Below are 14581 nucleotides of genomic sequence, written 5' to 3' on the forward strand. Positions count from 1 at the left end.
TACGCTGCTCTCGACCGAGCACGTGTTAATTCTTTAAACGCTGCAGCACTCTGCACCGACCTGTCCGAGTTTCCTTCGACATTGGAAACGTAGATTAACAATTACTCTTGGACGTGGGGGCAATTTGTACCCCGTAAACCAGCGCTTTTCGAGAGGAATTTAAAGTGGAATTAAACAGCTTCGTAAAGGATAGGAAAACTTCTGGTGATACTTATAAAGATCGGTGGAAATTTACATACATTTTTACATACCGCATAACTGAAGGTTTACATAGAAAAACGTAAAATGGAGAAATTGAAAAATAAAAAAAGGTATAAATACGCGTAACGTTGTATATTTACCGAATTTGCGCGTTTTTACTCGAATTATATGTAATATTACGTTATAGCTTTCATTAACTTAGATGCTGAACGTGATATTACGGGGACAAAATAATTTTCCTGCAATTTATTGTGGCATAAAAATAACTAATGATTGAATATGTAAATTTATATGGGCATTTTTATCAGTGTAGATTGACATTTCATGACGGAAGGCTATCGTAGTCAAAATTTTGCAACAGAATGATCGTACAAAAGAAATTCTTTTTTAAGTGGATTTTTTTTTAATACGTGTAAATTGGCATGTTATGAAAGGGGGCCGTACCGGAAAGTGGAACGCTTTTTTATATACCTACAGTATATTATTATTCATTTTTAGGGGTTAGCGTTACGTCCAAAGGAACCGGCCCGAACGCGTAAAGGCACTTTATGAAAGAATGATTCAGAATAATTTAGAATAATTCCCTTTATTTTACAAAATTTTCCACTCCCAATACGGGTGGCAGATCTCCCGCCGACTTTTTTATTCTAATTATATGTATTATGGAGTTTAGTTTCATAATAATTACATCGTACGACGTGCTATCTATTTTCTTAATATCGTGGATTTAATTCCTGTTAACGTCGACCTCACTAGATTGATTTGAGTAATGTGAGGTGTTATCGCCTAATTCGGTGTCAAAACCAACATTGCATTAGTCGGAGGCACGTTTCGTAAGGCGAAAGATCTGGCTTGATGTAACGAGTTTCTGTAATGGGTACAAGTTTGTGCTTAGTGTTGCCACGCGCGATTACATGGTTTAAAGAGTGTATATTAAACATGGAGCCTGCAATAGCCATTGCAATGTGTAATTTCGAGTTGTGGTTGGGTCATTGCCAATGCATTGGCACCACTTCCCCGTTTCTTTATGGCGTTACCTACTCTCAATTCGATGCCGTTGGAAAGCAACTTGTCATATTAATTGAACACCCGTTTAACCATAATTACAGATTTAAGACTTTGAGTGACATGGTACAATATTCGATAGACCATCCAATGACATTAGACTTTTTCTTCTAATCCAATTTCCCTCGGCGATATTCGCGGATAAATTATTTCCTGTATTTTTTTTTTTTTCAGAAAATGTCCCTTTAAATGCCTGAATAGAAGTAAAAGTCTAGTGTCATTGATTAGATGATGATGATCGAAAACAGGCATTCCGCGATTCGATTACCGATGCCGTCCAACTAAATTCCCGTTCACGGTTCAAGATTTTTATCCCGGAGCCGTTAGAGTGATTTTCGATGAAGTTTCCAAATTGTTAAAAGGTCGGTCAGCTTTTTCGGGACGTCGGTGCATCTATAAATTAAGAAGTGGGTTTGCACAGATACTCGCGATTCTGCGTTCAGCGATATTCGCCGATAAACTGCATGCCAGTCCAATTAACCAGTCCGGCGTGCCGATCCCGAAATGGATCTGTAGATTCTATCGATTACGGATTATTGACCTAGATAAAATTAATTAAGGAACTAACGATTCTCGGGGATGCGTTCCCCCTGACATGACGCGGAAAGCCTTTTCGCCGCTCCGTTGTTTTTCCCTCAATAGCCGACACTACGGTTCGATTCATTACTCCTCCTGTATTACAGTGACTATAGATGTGTATCTTTCGTTTTAACTATTACGTGAAGTCGACCTAGATAAAGTTAATTAAAAGAGCTACGACATTTAGGGATCCGTACGTACCGCGAACTTTTAACTCTGATATTTTTACGATCGATAGAATGTTCACTATATCGTGCGATAAACTGTCGTGTCGTCAATTGATTAGTCGGTTTGATTAATAATACTTCATCTTCACCACGTGGAAAGACTAATTGGATAAAATCTGTCCGCAGCAGTGTCGTTCCTTAAGGACCCGTTATTACGCTTTACGACGTGTTACATGATTCATTGATTTTTTTCCTGCCATTACAGTATCATTACATGGATCCTACATCCTCATCAATTAGGGGGAACAATTGACCCAGATAAAGTCAGCCCCAAAAGACGAGTCTTCTTGAGAGACACGTTCCGTCGCTCGTAACGCGCCTTGATTTGATCATTCTTTCCTTTCCTATTTATCACCTTATTTTTCTTTTTTCGGTCGAATGGAATGGGGGCACCTTGGACTTTAGGATGAAAAAATAAATTTAAGAAAATATAATAAAAATCATTTCGAACTAGAGGTGAGAGATATCTCCAAGAGATTCATTCCTTTGCGCGATGGTGCTTTGTAGATTAATTAAAGATGAGTTTCGATTGATTATGCCAGTGACGAACGAATTCGACATCGATTGGCAATAATTCCCTTCGGGATTGTGGAAAAAAAAAACTGACCCAGATAAAGTCAGTTCGAAAGAGCGCCGTTTCTTAGGGATACATTCCTACGTTTTATTACGCGGAGTGCCGTTGCGGGGATTTATGTGGCGTTCCCCGAGGCCTTTCGATAGGCCGGCAAGGTGTTTGCCTTTCCGTCCCTTCGTTTCCGGAGATTCGGCGAAATTAATCCTCGGGAAGGCATGATCGATTCGTTGCGGAAGAGCCGAACGATGCCGGCCGACGCCGAGGGGGACGCGCGGGCAGCTCGTAAGAAGAATTCATGGGAAATCGCGATAGCAATGCGTGGAATAAGGCGCCTCGGCTAGTGGCAACGTCGCAAACCGTTTGTCGGACTCGGCGCGGAGTCACCGACTTTTCGAGGTCACGCGTCCAACCTGGTCGCGATTACGGCGCGATCTAGCGGCGGCAGGGGAAACGAGCAATCAAGGCCGGAGAGCGCGACCGCGAACTCGGTCGGTAAGGCAGGGAGCCAGCAAAGGTTGACCTGCGAGGTCCAATGCCGAGGGGACTGCTTTGCTCTTGAATCTTCTAAGGTTGAAGATACAGTCTGCGAATAGTTAGAATTTGTTTGCCATTACATTCATATTCTGATTTAACATCCCTGTTGTAACATATTGTACACGTTGTACAGGTATTTTTCCCTGAACGTGTCGTACTTGTCTTTCGGTAACCGTCAAAATACAAGGTCACACACCTCGTCTCCTTTGCATCGTGAAGTTCGCTTCTTTAATTCTTATCTTTACCTCTTGGGTGGTCCCATCGTATATAAAGGATGAATAATATTTCCTTTGATAATATTTACTTTATGCTAATTAAAGCTGTCGTACTTGAGTGACATTGAATCCAATGCACGCAAGCAGTAATTAAGATATTTTTAGGACCTCTAGGTAACGAACCGATACACACGTGACTATTCATTTTCGTCCGTTTCTTTAACTACCAAGATCGATCCATGGACTTACGAAGAAAGGGATCGATGCGCGGGTGAAGCATAAAACGTAAGAGGAAGGAGCGGGTGGCGGCCATCTTCCGTTGCTATCTTTCTTGCCTGCTTTTAGACGGATCTAAACAACAACAAAAAAAGACAGTTTCAAGAATAGGGTAGTCGTTAGTGACACTTGCGATTTTTATGTTCTTAAAAACAATATCCATCACAATTGTACTACCTTTATACCTTGACGCGCACTTTATCGTATTTTAAAAATTATACTCTTCGGCTGTCACTGTTTATGAATATGATGATCGCGCGTCTATACGTGGCAACGTAAGATGGCCGCTGCAGTTCCTTCCTCTTGCGTCTCGAGCTTCTGTCTCTAAAATCTCACTCTATGCTGCATTCGGTCCTTCATAGATCTATGAATTGATCGTACTATACGGTTTCGGAATGGTTTCTCCGGGCTACCGAGACGACTTCGCCGCCAAGAAGCGTCACTCCCGACAATTAGCGAGTCCCTGGATTACTCCTAATTCAATATTACGAGGTCGTTGTGAAAAACGAGGAAGTATTCCGCAGATCGTCCCTTGCGGTGATAGTTTCGACTATTCTGCCCTCTAGGAGCGGTTGCCAAAACTACCGATGCGATCGCGGAGCTTTAACGACGTAACGGCCACTTCGGCGCGATATCCTAGGGAGTTTTTTTGCCAACCTTAACATATTCCCCAACGACCCTTTACGACCAGAGGGGCCTCGTTCACTTATGAGCTGAATCTTCATAAATTTAACGGCACTCGTTTCTTTTTCAGATTCGGCACATCAGGCAACAAGAAGGCTCGAATAGTCATGCCGTGCAGCAGGGAGAAGTCTCCTCGTCGAATCCCAACATACTGTCCAACGATCAAGTTGGTCCTATCTTGCTCGAGGTGTGCATAATTCCATTTAACACGTGTTTCGACCATTGCCATCGCTCCCAGATTTTTATCATCTTTTTTTCAGCTATTTTCCTTGCGTAAACCTGTATAGATAGATGCATGGATGGATAGATAGAAGGTTTCTCATGGATCCCAATGAAAGGAAGTCACTGCGATCAAAATTCTCGTCGAGCGTGGAACGTCCTGTCGTATAATATGTTTCACTGCAACCGGTAGGGAAAGAAGACTTAAAATGGATAACAGTATTAGGCATATTCTTTTCTCGGTGTATCGGTTTCTAGGAATAATTGTTGTTAAGGATAAATCTTTTAAAGTCGTTATGCGTTTTGTTTCTGTAAGGAGAAGCTCGGTTATCGCTTTAATTGCTAATTCAGGTACGGGAGCCACTGTTTTATCACTTTATGTCGAAGGGTAGGTGTTACGGGGCGGTTGAACAAAGCGTATTTGGATTAAACGGAAGTTTAAGGTTTATTCGTATCTTGATTGAGTCTTAAGTTGGATCCGTCAGTAGATCGCGGCCACTTCCTCGAGTTTTACAAGGCTTTTTTTTCCATTTTTTACAGACAGTTGTTTTAGGAGTTGTATAAGGAATTTTAGAAGTTACACCTACGGGTTTTAGGAGCTTAAATGTCCTCTTGGGCGACTGCGCACGCTTGAGACCGAATATTTATTTTCCTTTGTATTGCACCAAGTATAATGAAGCTCAAAGTAAGTGTTCTTTTACTCGGTTGCGAACGGGCTCGTGAAAGTACGGGGAGGAAACGGTCTTGGTTTTTTCCTTGAGAACTGGAATCTCTCTAATTCCCCCATTTTCTTTTTGTTTCCCTTTTCGAAATGCTTGCCTCCACATGTTTACTTGTACCTTCTCCTTTTTGCTCCTTCCCTTAAAAACAATGAGTAGTTTCTTGGGAGTACCTTCCCCAACTTGTAAAGGCTCTGCAGGTGATTTTTCATTGCATGATCTTACCGACATTTCTTAATTTATTTTTTTTTTTCTAATTATTGGAAAGGATTATCTGAAACTGACATAAGCATTTTGGACTTCAGGAATCTTATTTGCTGATTTTAGTTGATCGATTTCTGATAGAAAGGCCAAATTTCTCATTTGCATGGGCCAAGATGTCATCACGACTGCATTTAAATTGTTATAAGATTATATATTTTTATTAAATTACGTATGTTTATTAATTAACAAACTTCTGGCACTTCCTGCACTAATTTTGTAAGCCTCATGAGAATTTGCGATGTCGGTAAATGGCAAAAAGTCATCAATGTTCCCTTTCGTAACCTGCGTACTAACGCTGGTCGTTTCGTCGAGACGTAAGCGAGGTCTGCTATTAACAAACTTTGGTTTCGAGGGTGTAATAACATTCTTTTGGATTTTCTTTCAGGCTCTAGATGGTTTTTTGTTCGTCGTGAACACAGAAGGGCGCGTTGAGTACGTGACGGATAATATAACCCAATATATAAATTATTCCAAGGACGATGTGCTTGGAAAAGATATTTATAATATTATTCATCATGGAGACCACAACACCTTCATGCCTAGCTTGCTGCCAATGTCAATAGGTTGGTGTCATTGTATTCGTATATTTGATAATTATCGGTACCGTAGAGATTGTACCTATTTGTGAGGAAAGGAAACTTTTAGATATTAACTCGTTTTAATTTACAGCGACTTATATGATTTTTTTTTCGTGATACATATAATGGGATCTTCGTTGATGCCGAGTGTCGGAATTTCCTAACGCGACAGAAATTTGATATCATCTCCGTATTTGAATGCAGGCATTATATTCAAGATCCGCCAATGGCCACCACGTGCAAATGCGGTCGTATAAATTCTCATTGCGTCTTACCTTGACTCTTATTGTGCAAATGCACGATTTAACGCTAAATCGTCCCAAGAGTCAGAAACCGTTCACTCGGTAAAACGAAGTGTTCATTATGTAATTTAAGAAAACCTACTTGCTTAGGTTAAATGGATGTAAGCACGTTGTTCGCCGGTTGACAAAATCAGTTTTCCGTGTCGACGGTGCATTATGTTAAAACGTGTGCTCTGTAAAAGTTGTTCAGGTCTACACACCCAACGATTTCGAGCTGAATGTTTATCATAGCTCGCCCCGTTGAGGCAGAAAATTGTATTTTCTTTTTTCACACGGTGTAAGTGGTTTGGTAATGGTCCCTTCACTTGAATGAGAGTCTAGGCGGCTTAAAAAGTAAATGAAAAATAGGCACAATCGTTTGTAATACTTGCCAGTCGGGTAACACCTGAATCTTAGGGGAATATCGGAGAATTTCGAAGCGTTGTATAATCAGTAGAAAAGAGAAAAAGAGGACGAAGAGAGGAATGCTAACGTTCGTATTTTTATGGCAGGCTGGACGAGCGAGCCGCAGGCTCAGACGAGAAATCGCACCTTCAACTGTCGCTTCCTGGTGAAGCCTCCTGATGACAAGGAAGAGACTATGGAAGAGAAACAGCAGCGTGTATCGAAATACGAGACCATGCAAATATGTTCCGCGCTCCTTCCGAATAGCAGCGATCGCCTGGAAGGCGGGGACGTCTCCTCCGAGTCGACGGACGTGGGTCCGTGCGTGATGTGCGTAGCGCGAAGGATTCCATTGAACGAGAAGCCGATTGGCACGCCCATCGAGCAGTTCACTGTCAAGCTGGACCCGACCGGCAAGATCGTAGCCGTCGACACTAGTTGGCTGTCGATTTCTTACTCCAAGTACCTAAACAAGGTGAAAGACTGCGTTAAATTACCCTAAGGGTTGCTGTTTCCGGGACCACTGAAACGGTTCTTGAGAGTTCCGCTCGTTACGGTTGGACTAGCGACAATTGTTAAATGCTGTTTTTTTAACTTCACAGTTGGTGTTGATGACCAAATGCACACCGGGAACAGCAACTCTGATCGATTAACTGATGTATTTATATGCGGAGGTCCCCTATTTATGTTGTTATGTTTCTTGACTTTAGGACCTGATTGGTACCGCAATACAGGACTTGTGCCACCCGCATGATCTCAGCAAACTAACTGCTCATTTGAAGGATACGTTACAAGTCGGCGAAGACACCAGCCCGATGTACCGATTGCGCGTTAGTCCTGATAAGTTCCTTAACGTTCAAACCAAGTCAAAACTCTTCAAAGCGAATGTGATGAACGGGCATGAGACGGACTTCATGATGGCTACGAACTCTATCGTGGGGTAAGTTTCGCAGGAAGTTCTGCAGCTTTTTGAAAACGAAGCGATTAAGTGGTAGATTTAAGTGGGAGTTCTCGTCAAGGAAAATGGCGGCTCCGTATGTATTATCGCAATGGCTTATCTTAATACGGAGTACGCGGTTTTCTTGGAGGGAACGTTCTGCGCCGAAACTGAACGTCATTCCTGTGTTGTATATAACGCCAGCACAAATGATCCGTTTAGAGTGTCCTTTTAATCATTTCCCTTCGCCATATTTTCTACTTAACAAGTGTTTCTTTCCGGGTCTCGCGTTACGTGTTCCTTGAGCAATTTCTTTCCGTTTCTCAGAAATGAGAATCGTTCATTTGGATGCGATTAGATGTCCGCGGTACATCGGAAAAGGACCGATATTCGTGAATGTATATCTTAAAGAAATGTGTTATTGCTTTTTGCACCGCTTGCTGGCTAAAAGATAGCTAAGGCGACATTATGCCTTCGTTTCGGAGCGCACTTACTCGTTGCAGGCTTTCGAAAGAAAATTTGAACAAGGAAACAAAATAGTACGAAGGGAACCGTTTTGCATGTACTTTGGGAAGGAATTTTTCTTGTCGGTGTTGGAGATCTGGCCACTCTTGAAAATAAAACTGTCCCCGCCCTTCTTGTTGCGGCTTCGGAATACGCGTGCATCTACTTAACGTCATGTTTAAAACATGCCACTCGTTAACAATAAATTTGAGCGTTCGCTAATCGCACGGTGTAAATAATCATCCGTTTCGTGTGTAATAACGGTCGATTCAAGTTTTATCCTCTTTTGTTTTTCAATGGATATTTCGTTTTCTTAATGTTGTCTGCACATAACAAAGCGAACGTCGGCGGTGGATTTTCATTTCTTCATCTCTCAATTTATCCTCGGACAAAGCCGGGGCCACGTTTGTTGCTAAAACGAGCGTTATCTGACGAATTGTCAGCTCGCAGAAGAAATGTGCACGGTAGGTGTTATCGACCTTTATCTGGAGGCGATAACGTCAATGGGGCACTGGCATAACAGAGCAATTTGTAGAGCAATCGTGTCGATGACTGACTACTCCCTTAAGAAAGGAAGAAAGGAAGATTTACGCACGTTTCTGAAATCAATGCGAGATACGCATTTCCTGATTATGTGTGATTAAATCCCGCGGGAGAATCTCTGGCTGCTGTTTTAACACGAGAGAGTGGGTTCGGATGGAGGAACTCCGAGTGTTCGTTTCAGTTGGAGGACTCGTTACCGAAATTCCTTTAGATGCACTTTAGTCACAAGTGTCGCATTTCCACGAACGGTTGGGAGAATATGATCCTTACCGCAGTTCGGGTCGGAAACGTTTACGGAATGAGCTCCTCAATTCGCACTTCGTAGTTCCCTGGTAATGAGATCGGTTTGCACTAACTCTCGCTTTCGTTAGAGTGCTTCGGAAGATGATGTACTAATTTCATGTACATAATCGTTTACGCACTATCTTATAATGCCACCAACACACTGCGGAGACCAAAAACTCGGCGTGGTGATTCCTAAGAATATATTTTAGATAAGACACGGCTAGTCTTCCTTTTTTTTCCCATTATAAATACAAAAACAATGATGATTCTTTCTATTGGGACTAAATGAAAATGAAAATTTCCCTTCCAAGCCACGAGAATCGTATCGAGTGATGAAATTATATTGCACATTTTTTGAATGAGATCAATTTAAAGTGGCATTTTCTTTTCTTGTTACATGTATTCATTTACCTATTTGCATTGTGTGTCTGTTAATTTACGGAGATTGCAAGGTTTTCTTAAGTGGGATCGTGTCAACGAGCAACAAAGTCGAGTGGTTGCTTAGGTGATTCTATATATATATTTTTTTTTAATGAAATTTAAGAACTGCCTCTCTGTCTCCCGCTCTCTTTGGGTTTACATTTTCAAGATCTTATCGAGAATGACCACGTCGTGTTCACGGTCTTTATATTGTGTTGTCGTGCTTGTTGTTTGGACCCTGAATTCGTAAACAGCACAGTCTGTCGTTTCGGATAAACAATCACGTTTACGATCGGTTAGTCTCAAGCGGTACGTCAAAGTGCTGAATTCTTGCGCGACCGGCGTTGGTTGTGGTGCCTTTTCAGGAGCAACGTGCAGAAGTGGCAGCTGTCAACAGTAAGTCACGCTATTGGTCGCTGAATGGCTATCGAGTAAGAGATTTCCGACTCGTGGTAATAATAAAACCAAGTGGCGTGTTTCCTGAAACCAGCTGTCGCCGTTGACTTTCTTTCTGAAGGGGTCAAACGAGATGTCGCGATCTAAGGTCGTCGTCTTTGATTGACCTAACTTGCCGATTCTGCGACAGACTGTTGCTCTGATACCTAACAAACTTTAATGTAGTGTAGGCTAGACAACTTCATAGTACAAACTATCGTCAGCTTGACAAACGATCCTTTCAATCTCCAAGTTTAGTCGATGTAATTCTTATTAATAAATTCAACTCTCGAAAGTGGAATGAAGTTTAAATCCGTCGACGTGTTCATTTAATTATAGCAATGGAATTTAAAACAGTGTGCTTTTTACGATATCTCTCTGCGATTACTTGCCTATTGGATCATTTGCCAAGAGCGGATTAATTAGATAAATTGGTAATTTTAGTGGTTTTTCCTTAGGCGCACCTGAGTAAGAGAAATTAAACGTTTTTTGCTCAGTTAAGGATGTTTTGTATGGATGAAAGCAGAAAGGTGTATTTATTTTCTAACGAAGTTGCAGAGCTTCATTCCAGATATCAGATTATTAACAATAAATTGTTTGTACTATGGATGTTTACCTAACACTAGTGTAACGTTCAGAGTCGGTTTCGTTGAGATGACTTTATCGGTGTTTTCTTGTTCCGGTGTAAATGAATTTTGTTTACTCAATTCAAGCCTTCGTTTGCATAGTGGAGATTATGGCAAAAGTATTGAAAATAGGCCCACTATGTAGACGAAAGCAACATCCCCTTTGGTTTTACCCCGGTATTGGGGAATAGGCTCCTGGCTCGGCGGTCGAAAGTCGAGACAGTCGTTAAAGATCAACTTCCTTGCAACGAATGCTTTGGAACGAGAAGTATAAACAGGTACGAAATGTCAAAATTGGACGATACCATTGCCGAAAAAGTACGTGCCTCAGTTATTCCACTATTATTACTGCGAATTACCCGCGTTCACTTTTCGCCTTAATTCCAAGGCGAGAAGGAGAAAAATCGCAAAGTTAGGAGCCTCCCGCTTAAGGGTACGGATTTTTGCCAACTCCGTGAATCGGTTCTTCAACGCGCGAACGAGTAACCCGTTCTTAAAAACAGCCCGCAATTTACTCTCGCGCTTACCCCTCGTGACTAAGACCATCGGCCGACGAAAACCCCATCGTTCCTTGGGAACGTCCAACGTTCCCGCAGAGCGAAGGCGTTCTCTTGGCCGGTCTCGGGGCAGCGAAAAGTGCGAGGATAAATTGCGAAGACCCCCGCCCCGTCCCCCTAGTCTAGCTCAGAGCGATGCCTAACCGAAGCAACAATCAACATATATTGTTTTCTTTCTTGTCCACGCCAGGGACAATGACTTAACGCCTCTCGAGGGTGGTCAGCTTTCCAACAGCAAAGTGTGCTCGGGACACTCTAGTAACCGTTGTGCGAATAATAGTAATAACAACAACAACAATAACCATACGGGTGGTAACAACAACAACAACCTGACGAACAACAACAATAATAACAACCACAACAATAATAATAACGTGGGCGGGCCGCTGATGTCGGTGGGGCACCTGAACGGGCAAGTGAGTGGTATCAGTGCTCGGGGGCTGGCGGGGACCGGCTCGGGGAACGCCCTGGGTTTCGGGGCTGCGAACGACTCCTGTAACCCCCTGACCTCGCTGGCCTCCTCGGGTAATCCGTTCAACCACTTCTCCGGGAGCATGGACTTGGAGTTCGAGCTTTTCCCGAGCTCCACCTGGGACCTGGACAACGGCTCCGGCTGGGTCGACCGGCCGGACTCGAGGGCCAGCCAAGCCCCGAGCTCGAGGCCCTCCTCGCAACCGACCCCGGCCTCGCCCTCGCCCTCGACCTCGGGGGCGCCTTTCTCCTCGGCCCAGCCGACGACCGCTGCCCACTGCAGCCCCCTGCGGCCGACCTCGGCCTCGACCTCGACCTCCGCCGCGGCCTCGACCTCGGCCACGGCCTCTTTCAGCCCGACTTCGGTCGCCGGCGCCCAGCACGCCTTCAGTAATTCGTTCCCCTTCAGTCCGCTTCAGGAATCCCAGTCGGGCCTGGCCGCCGCCCCGACGTCGGCCAACGTCAGCGTCAACGTCAGCGTCAACCTCACCGAGAAGGGGAACGCCCGCCTCGAGGATGCCGCCGCCGCCAAGGGCTGCGCCGCCTCCTCCTCCTCGTCCTCCTCGTCGTCGTCGGTGGGCTCTGCGGGCTCCTCCACCCTGGACCCTGCTTCCGGGGGTGTCTCCCAGCAGAACCAGTCGGCCGGGGGGCAGCCCTCCTCCGGGCCCGAGGGCAATCAGCTCGGCTCGGGCGTCGCCGCGGAGTCCGGCAGGCTCAGGAACCTCTTGACCAAGGGCTCCAGTATCTCCGATGACCCCCAGGATCATCCCAGCAACGACCCCGAGAACCAAAAGCATCGAATACTCAAGATCCTCCTCAACCAGCAGGACGACGATGACTATCATACCGATCATGGCGCCAAGGTGCGCAGTAGTCCTGGCGGTGCCCCCAAGAGCCAAGAACATCCCAAGTCCTCGCTCGGGAACAACATGCTCTTGCAGGTATCGATGCAGGTCTATGGAGTGGGATCGGGGTCATAGTCGTAGAATGTGGCAAAAAGATTCATCATTATATTTGTCGTCACGCATAGTCTTGTCTGTAGGTCTTTATCCATAGATATGTTAATTCTTCGGGTTCATGTATTTAATGTCATTAACTTCACTTTAAGCTACTAAACGAGAAGAACGATGACGAGGACGAAGAAACGCGCGTCGGCTTGAAGAGGAGAAACGAGCTTCTTCAACAGCTGTTGAAGGACCACGACGACGATAGGAAGCTCCTAGATCAGCATGTATGATATTTTTAGATACATTATACATCGCATAAAATATAAGCCGATGGTAAATTCCGAACGGAGGAAATTGTAACTTTGTGTTTATTTGCATTTTCAGAATCGCGACGACGACCCTCTTCTAAGGAGCCTTGGGTTTCGAAATACGACGCCGTCTCCGTCTCAGTCTGCCGACCACGTCGGAATATCATCCGGCCCTACCCAGGTTGGCCAGAAAAGGCCGGGCGAGGATGGTGACATGAACGTCGCCGTTAAACGACCCATGGACGGATCTCATCAAGTCTCTTCGTCGGGGGCTAATGCCTCGAACAATGCGACGAGCAAGCTCTGGGAGAAGAACAAGATGTTAGCGTCTCTCCTGGCGAAGCAGCCATCGCAACCGGCGACTATCCCACCAATTCCTGCATCTGTGATATCAGCAACCCCACAGGTGCGCATTGAAAGCTCTGCTACGAGAGTTTCACCATTTCTGACATCTCGTACTCATTTACTTAGATACGTGGCTTAGTCCGCTATTAATACAGTCATTTCTATTTAGGATAAGTTGCCTCGCGTAAGCGATCGTTTAAAGCAACAACAGCAACAGCAACAGCAGCAGCAGCATCAGCAACAACAACAGGAGCAGCAGCAGCAGCAGCAGCAGCAGCAGCAACAGCAACAGCAGCCATGGTCCTCTGCCAGTATGCAGATGGGCAGCAACACAACGACGACGACGGCGACGTCAGCCCGTACTCCTCTCCAAAACCAATCCAGACAACTACCTCGCCAAGCAACCAATATCTACCTCAGTCACATACTAAGTCAAGTACGTTGTCTGCTTCTTGGTATATTTATGATGCTAGAAGACGAGTTATACCAAAGACAACTAGTTCTATTCTATGTATGCTTTCTATCTCAATTGAGAGATATCGGGAAACTCGTAACGATCATGATGAAGTAATTGCAAGCGGTAGGATGTTATGTATGAATTCCCAGAGGAGTCGAAGTTTTACGCATGCGTCATACGACATGATTATTAATTCATCCCGTACATTGTAGCAGCAAAGGTCTCAACTGGGACAAATGGATACAGAGTTCGGGGGAAGCGGAGAATATCGCCAACCAGGCACTGATCCAGGAAGCTGGGACAACCAGTCGTCGGATCCGGATCTTTCAGATATCTTGGATCAGGTCATCGAAATAGTACCAGATGAAGCTATCACGGGTAATTGTCTTACATAACGCGAGTGATATTATTTTAATAGTGCTTGCCTTGCGCAATTCATTTAAACTTTCGGGAGACCTTTGATTTTGCCTCATCGTTCTTGCATTTAAATCTTGCAGTGGAATTTTTACGCTTACTAAATGTACCCGTAACCGCTACACGGTTTATTATTCCTGTTTTTGGAATTTCTTGTTTCACCGAGAATCATGATTAAAAGATTCGCGGTTAATGTCGTTACGTTCTTTAACGCTCTTTTTTGACAAGTCTATGCATATAGCGAGCTTGCTCGGAGCTTAGAGAATGGCACTGTAATACCTCGATGTTATAATGAAAGTGTGACATTTTTCTGTTAATTAGATTCGTCTGCGATAGTGAATCTGCTAGACGTAATTGAAGCGCCGCAAAACAACGTCTTAAATGAAAAGATGGCTATTAATGCGATTCAAAAGTCGTTGATGCTTTGCGAGACTGTCGTTAATCCTACGTCTTCCACCATAACCATACCCGGCACACCTCCGGCATACTCCACAGCGGTAAGTTGACGTCG

At 44.2% G+C, this 14581-nt stretch overlaps 1 protein-coding gene across 5 annotated transcripts in view; it reads left to right on the top strand.

Moving 5' to 3' along the window:
* The window catches only part of LOC105700390 (nuclear receptor coactivator 2), a 149544-nt gene that overhangs the window by 117538 nt on the left and 17425 nt on the right, over nt 1-14581 (top strand). For 4 of the 5 annotated variants that reach the window (XM_012426213.1, XM_012426199.1, XM_012426231.1 and 1 more), the window contains 10 exons: nt 4426-4542; nt 5943-6120; nt 6929-7296; nt 7532-7761; nt 11319-12540; nt 12708-12830; nt 12931-13260; nt 13369-13635; nt 13869-14034; nt 14392-14567. In XM_012426213.1, coding sequence (XP_012281636.1) covers nt 4426-4542; nt 5943-6120; nt 6929-7296; nt 7532-7761; nt 11319-12540; nt 12708-12830; nt 12931-13260; nt 13369-13635; nt 13869-14034; nt 14392-14567 — 3177 coding nt within the window. The remainder of the gene's footprint in view (nt 1-4425; nt 4543-5942; nt 6121-6928; nt 7297-7531; nt 7762-11318; nt 12541-12707; nt 12831-12930; nt 13261-13368; nt 13636-13868; nt 14035-14391; nt 14568-14581) is intronic. The other variant, XM_012426206.1, reaches the window with a different exon arrangement.

This window comes from Orussus abietinus, unplaced genomic scaffold (genome assembly GCF_000612105.2).
Source record: "Orussus abietinus isolate OABI.00-Male unplaced genomic scaffold, Oabi_2.0 scaffold143, whole genome shotgun sequence".
Taxonomy (NCBI): Eukaryota; Metazoa; Arthropoda; class Insecta; order Hymenoptera; family Orussidae; genus Orussus; species Orussus abietinus.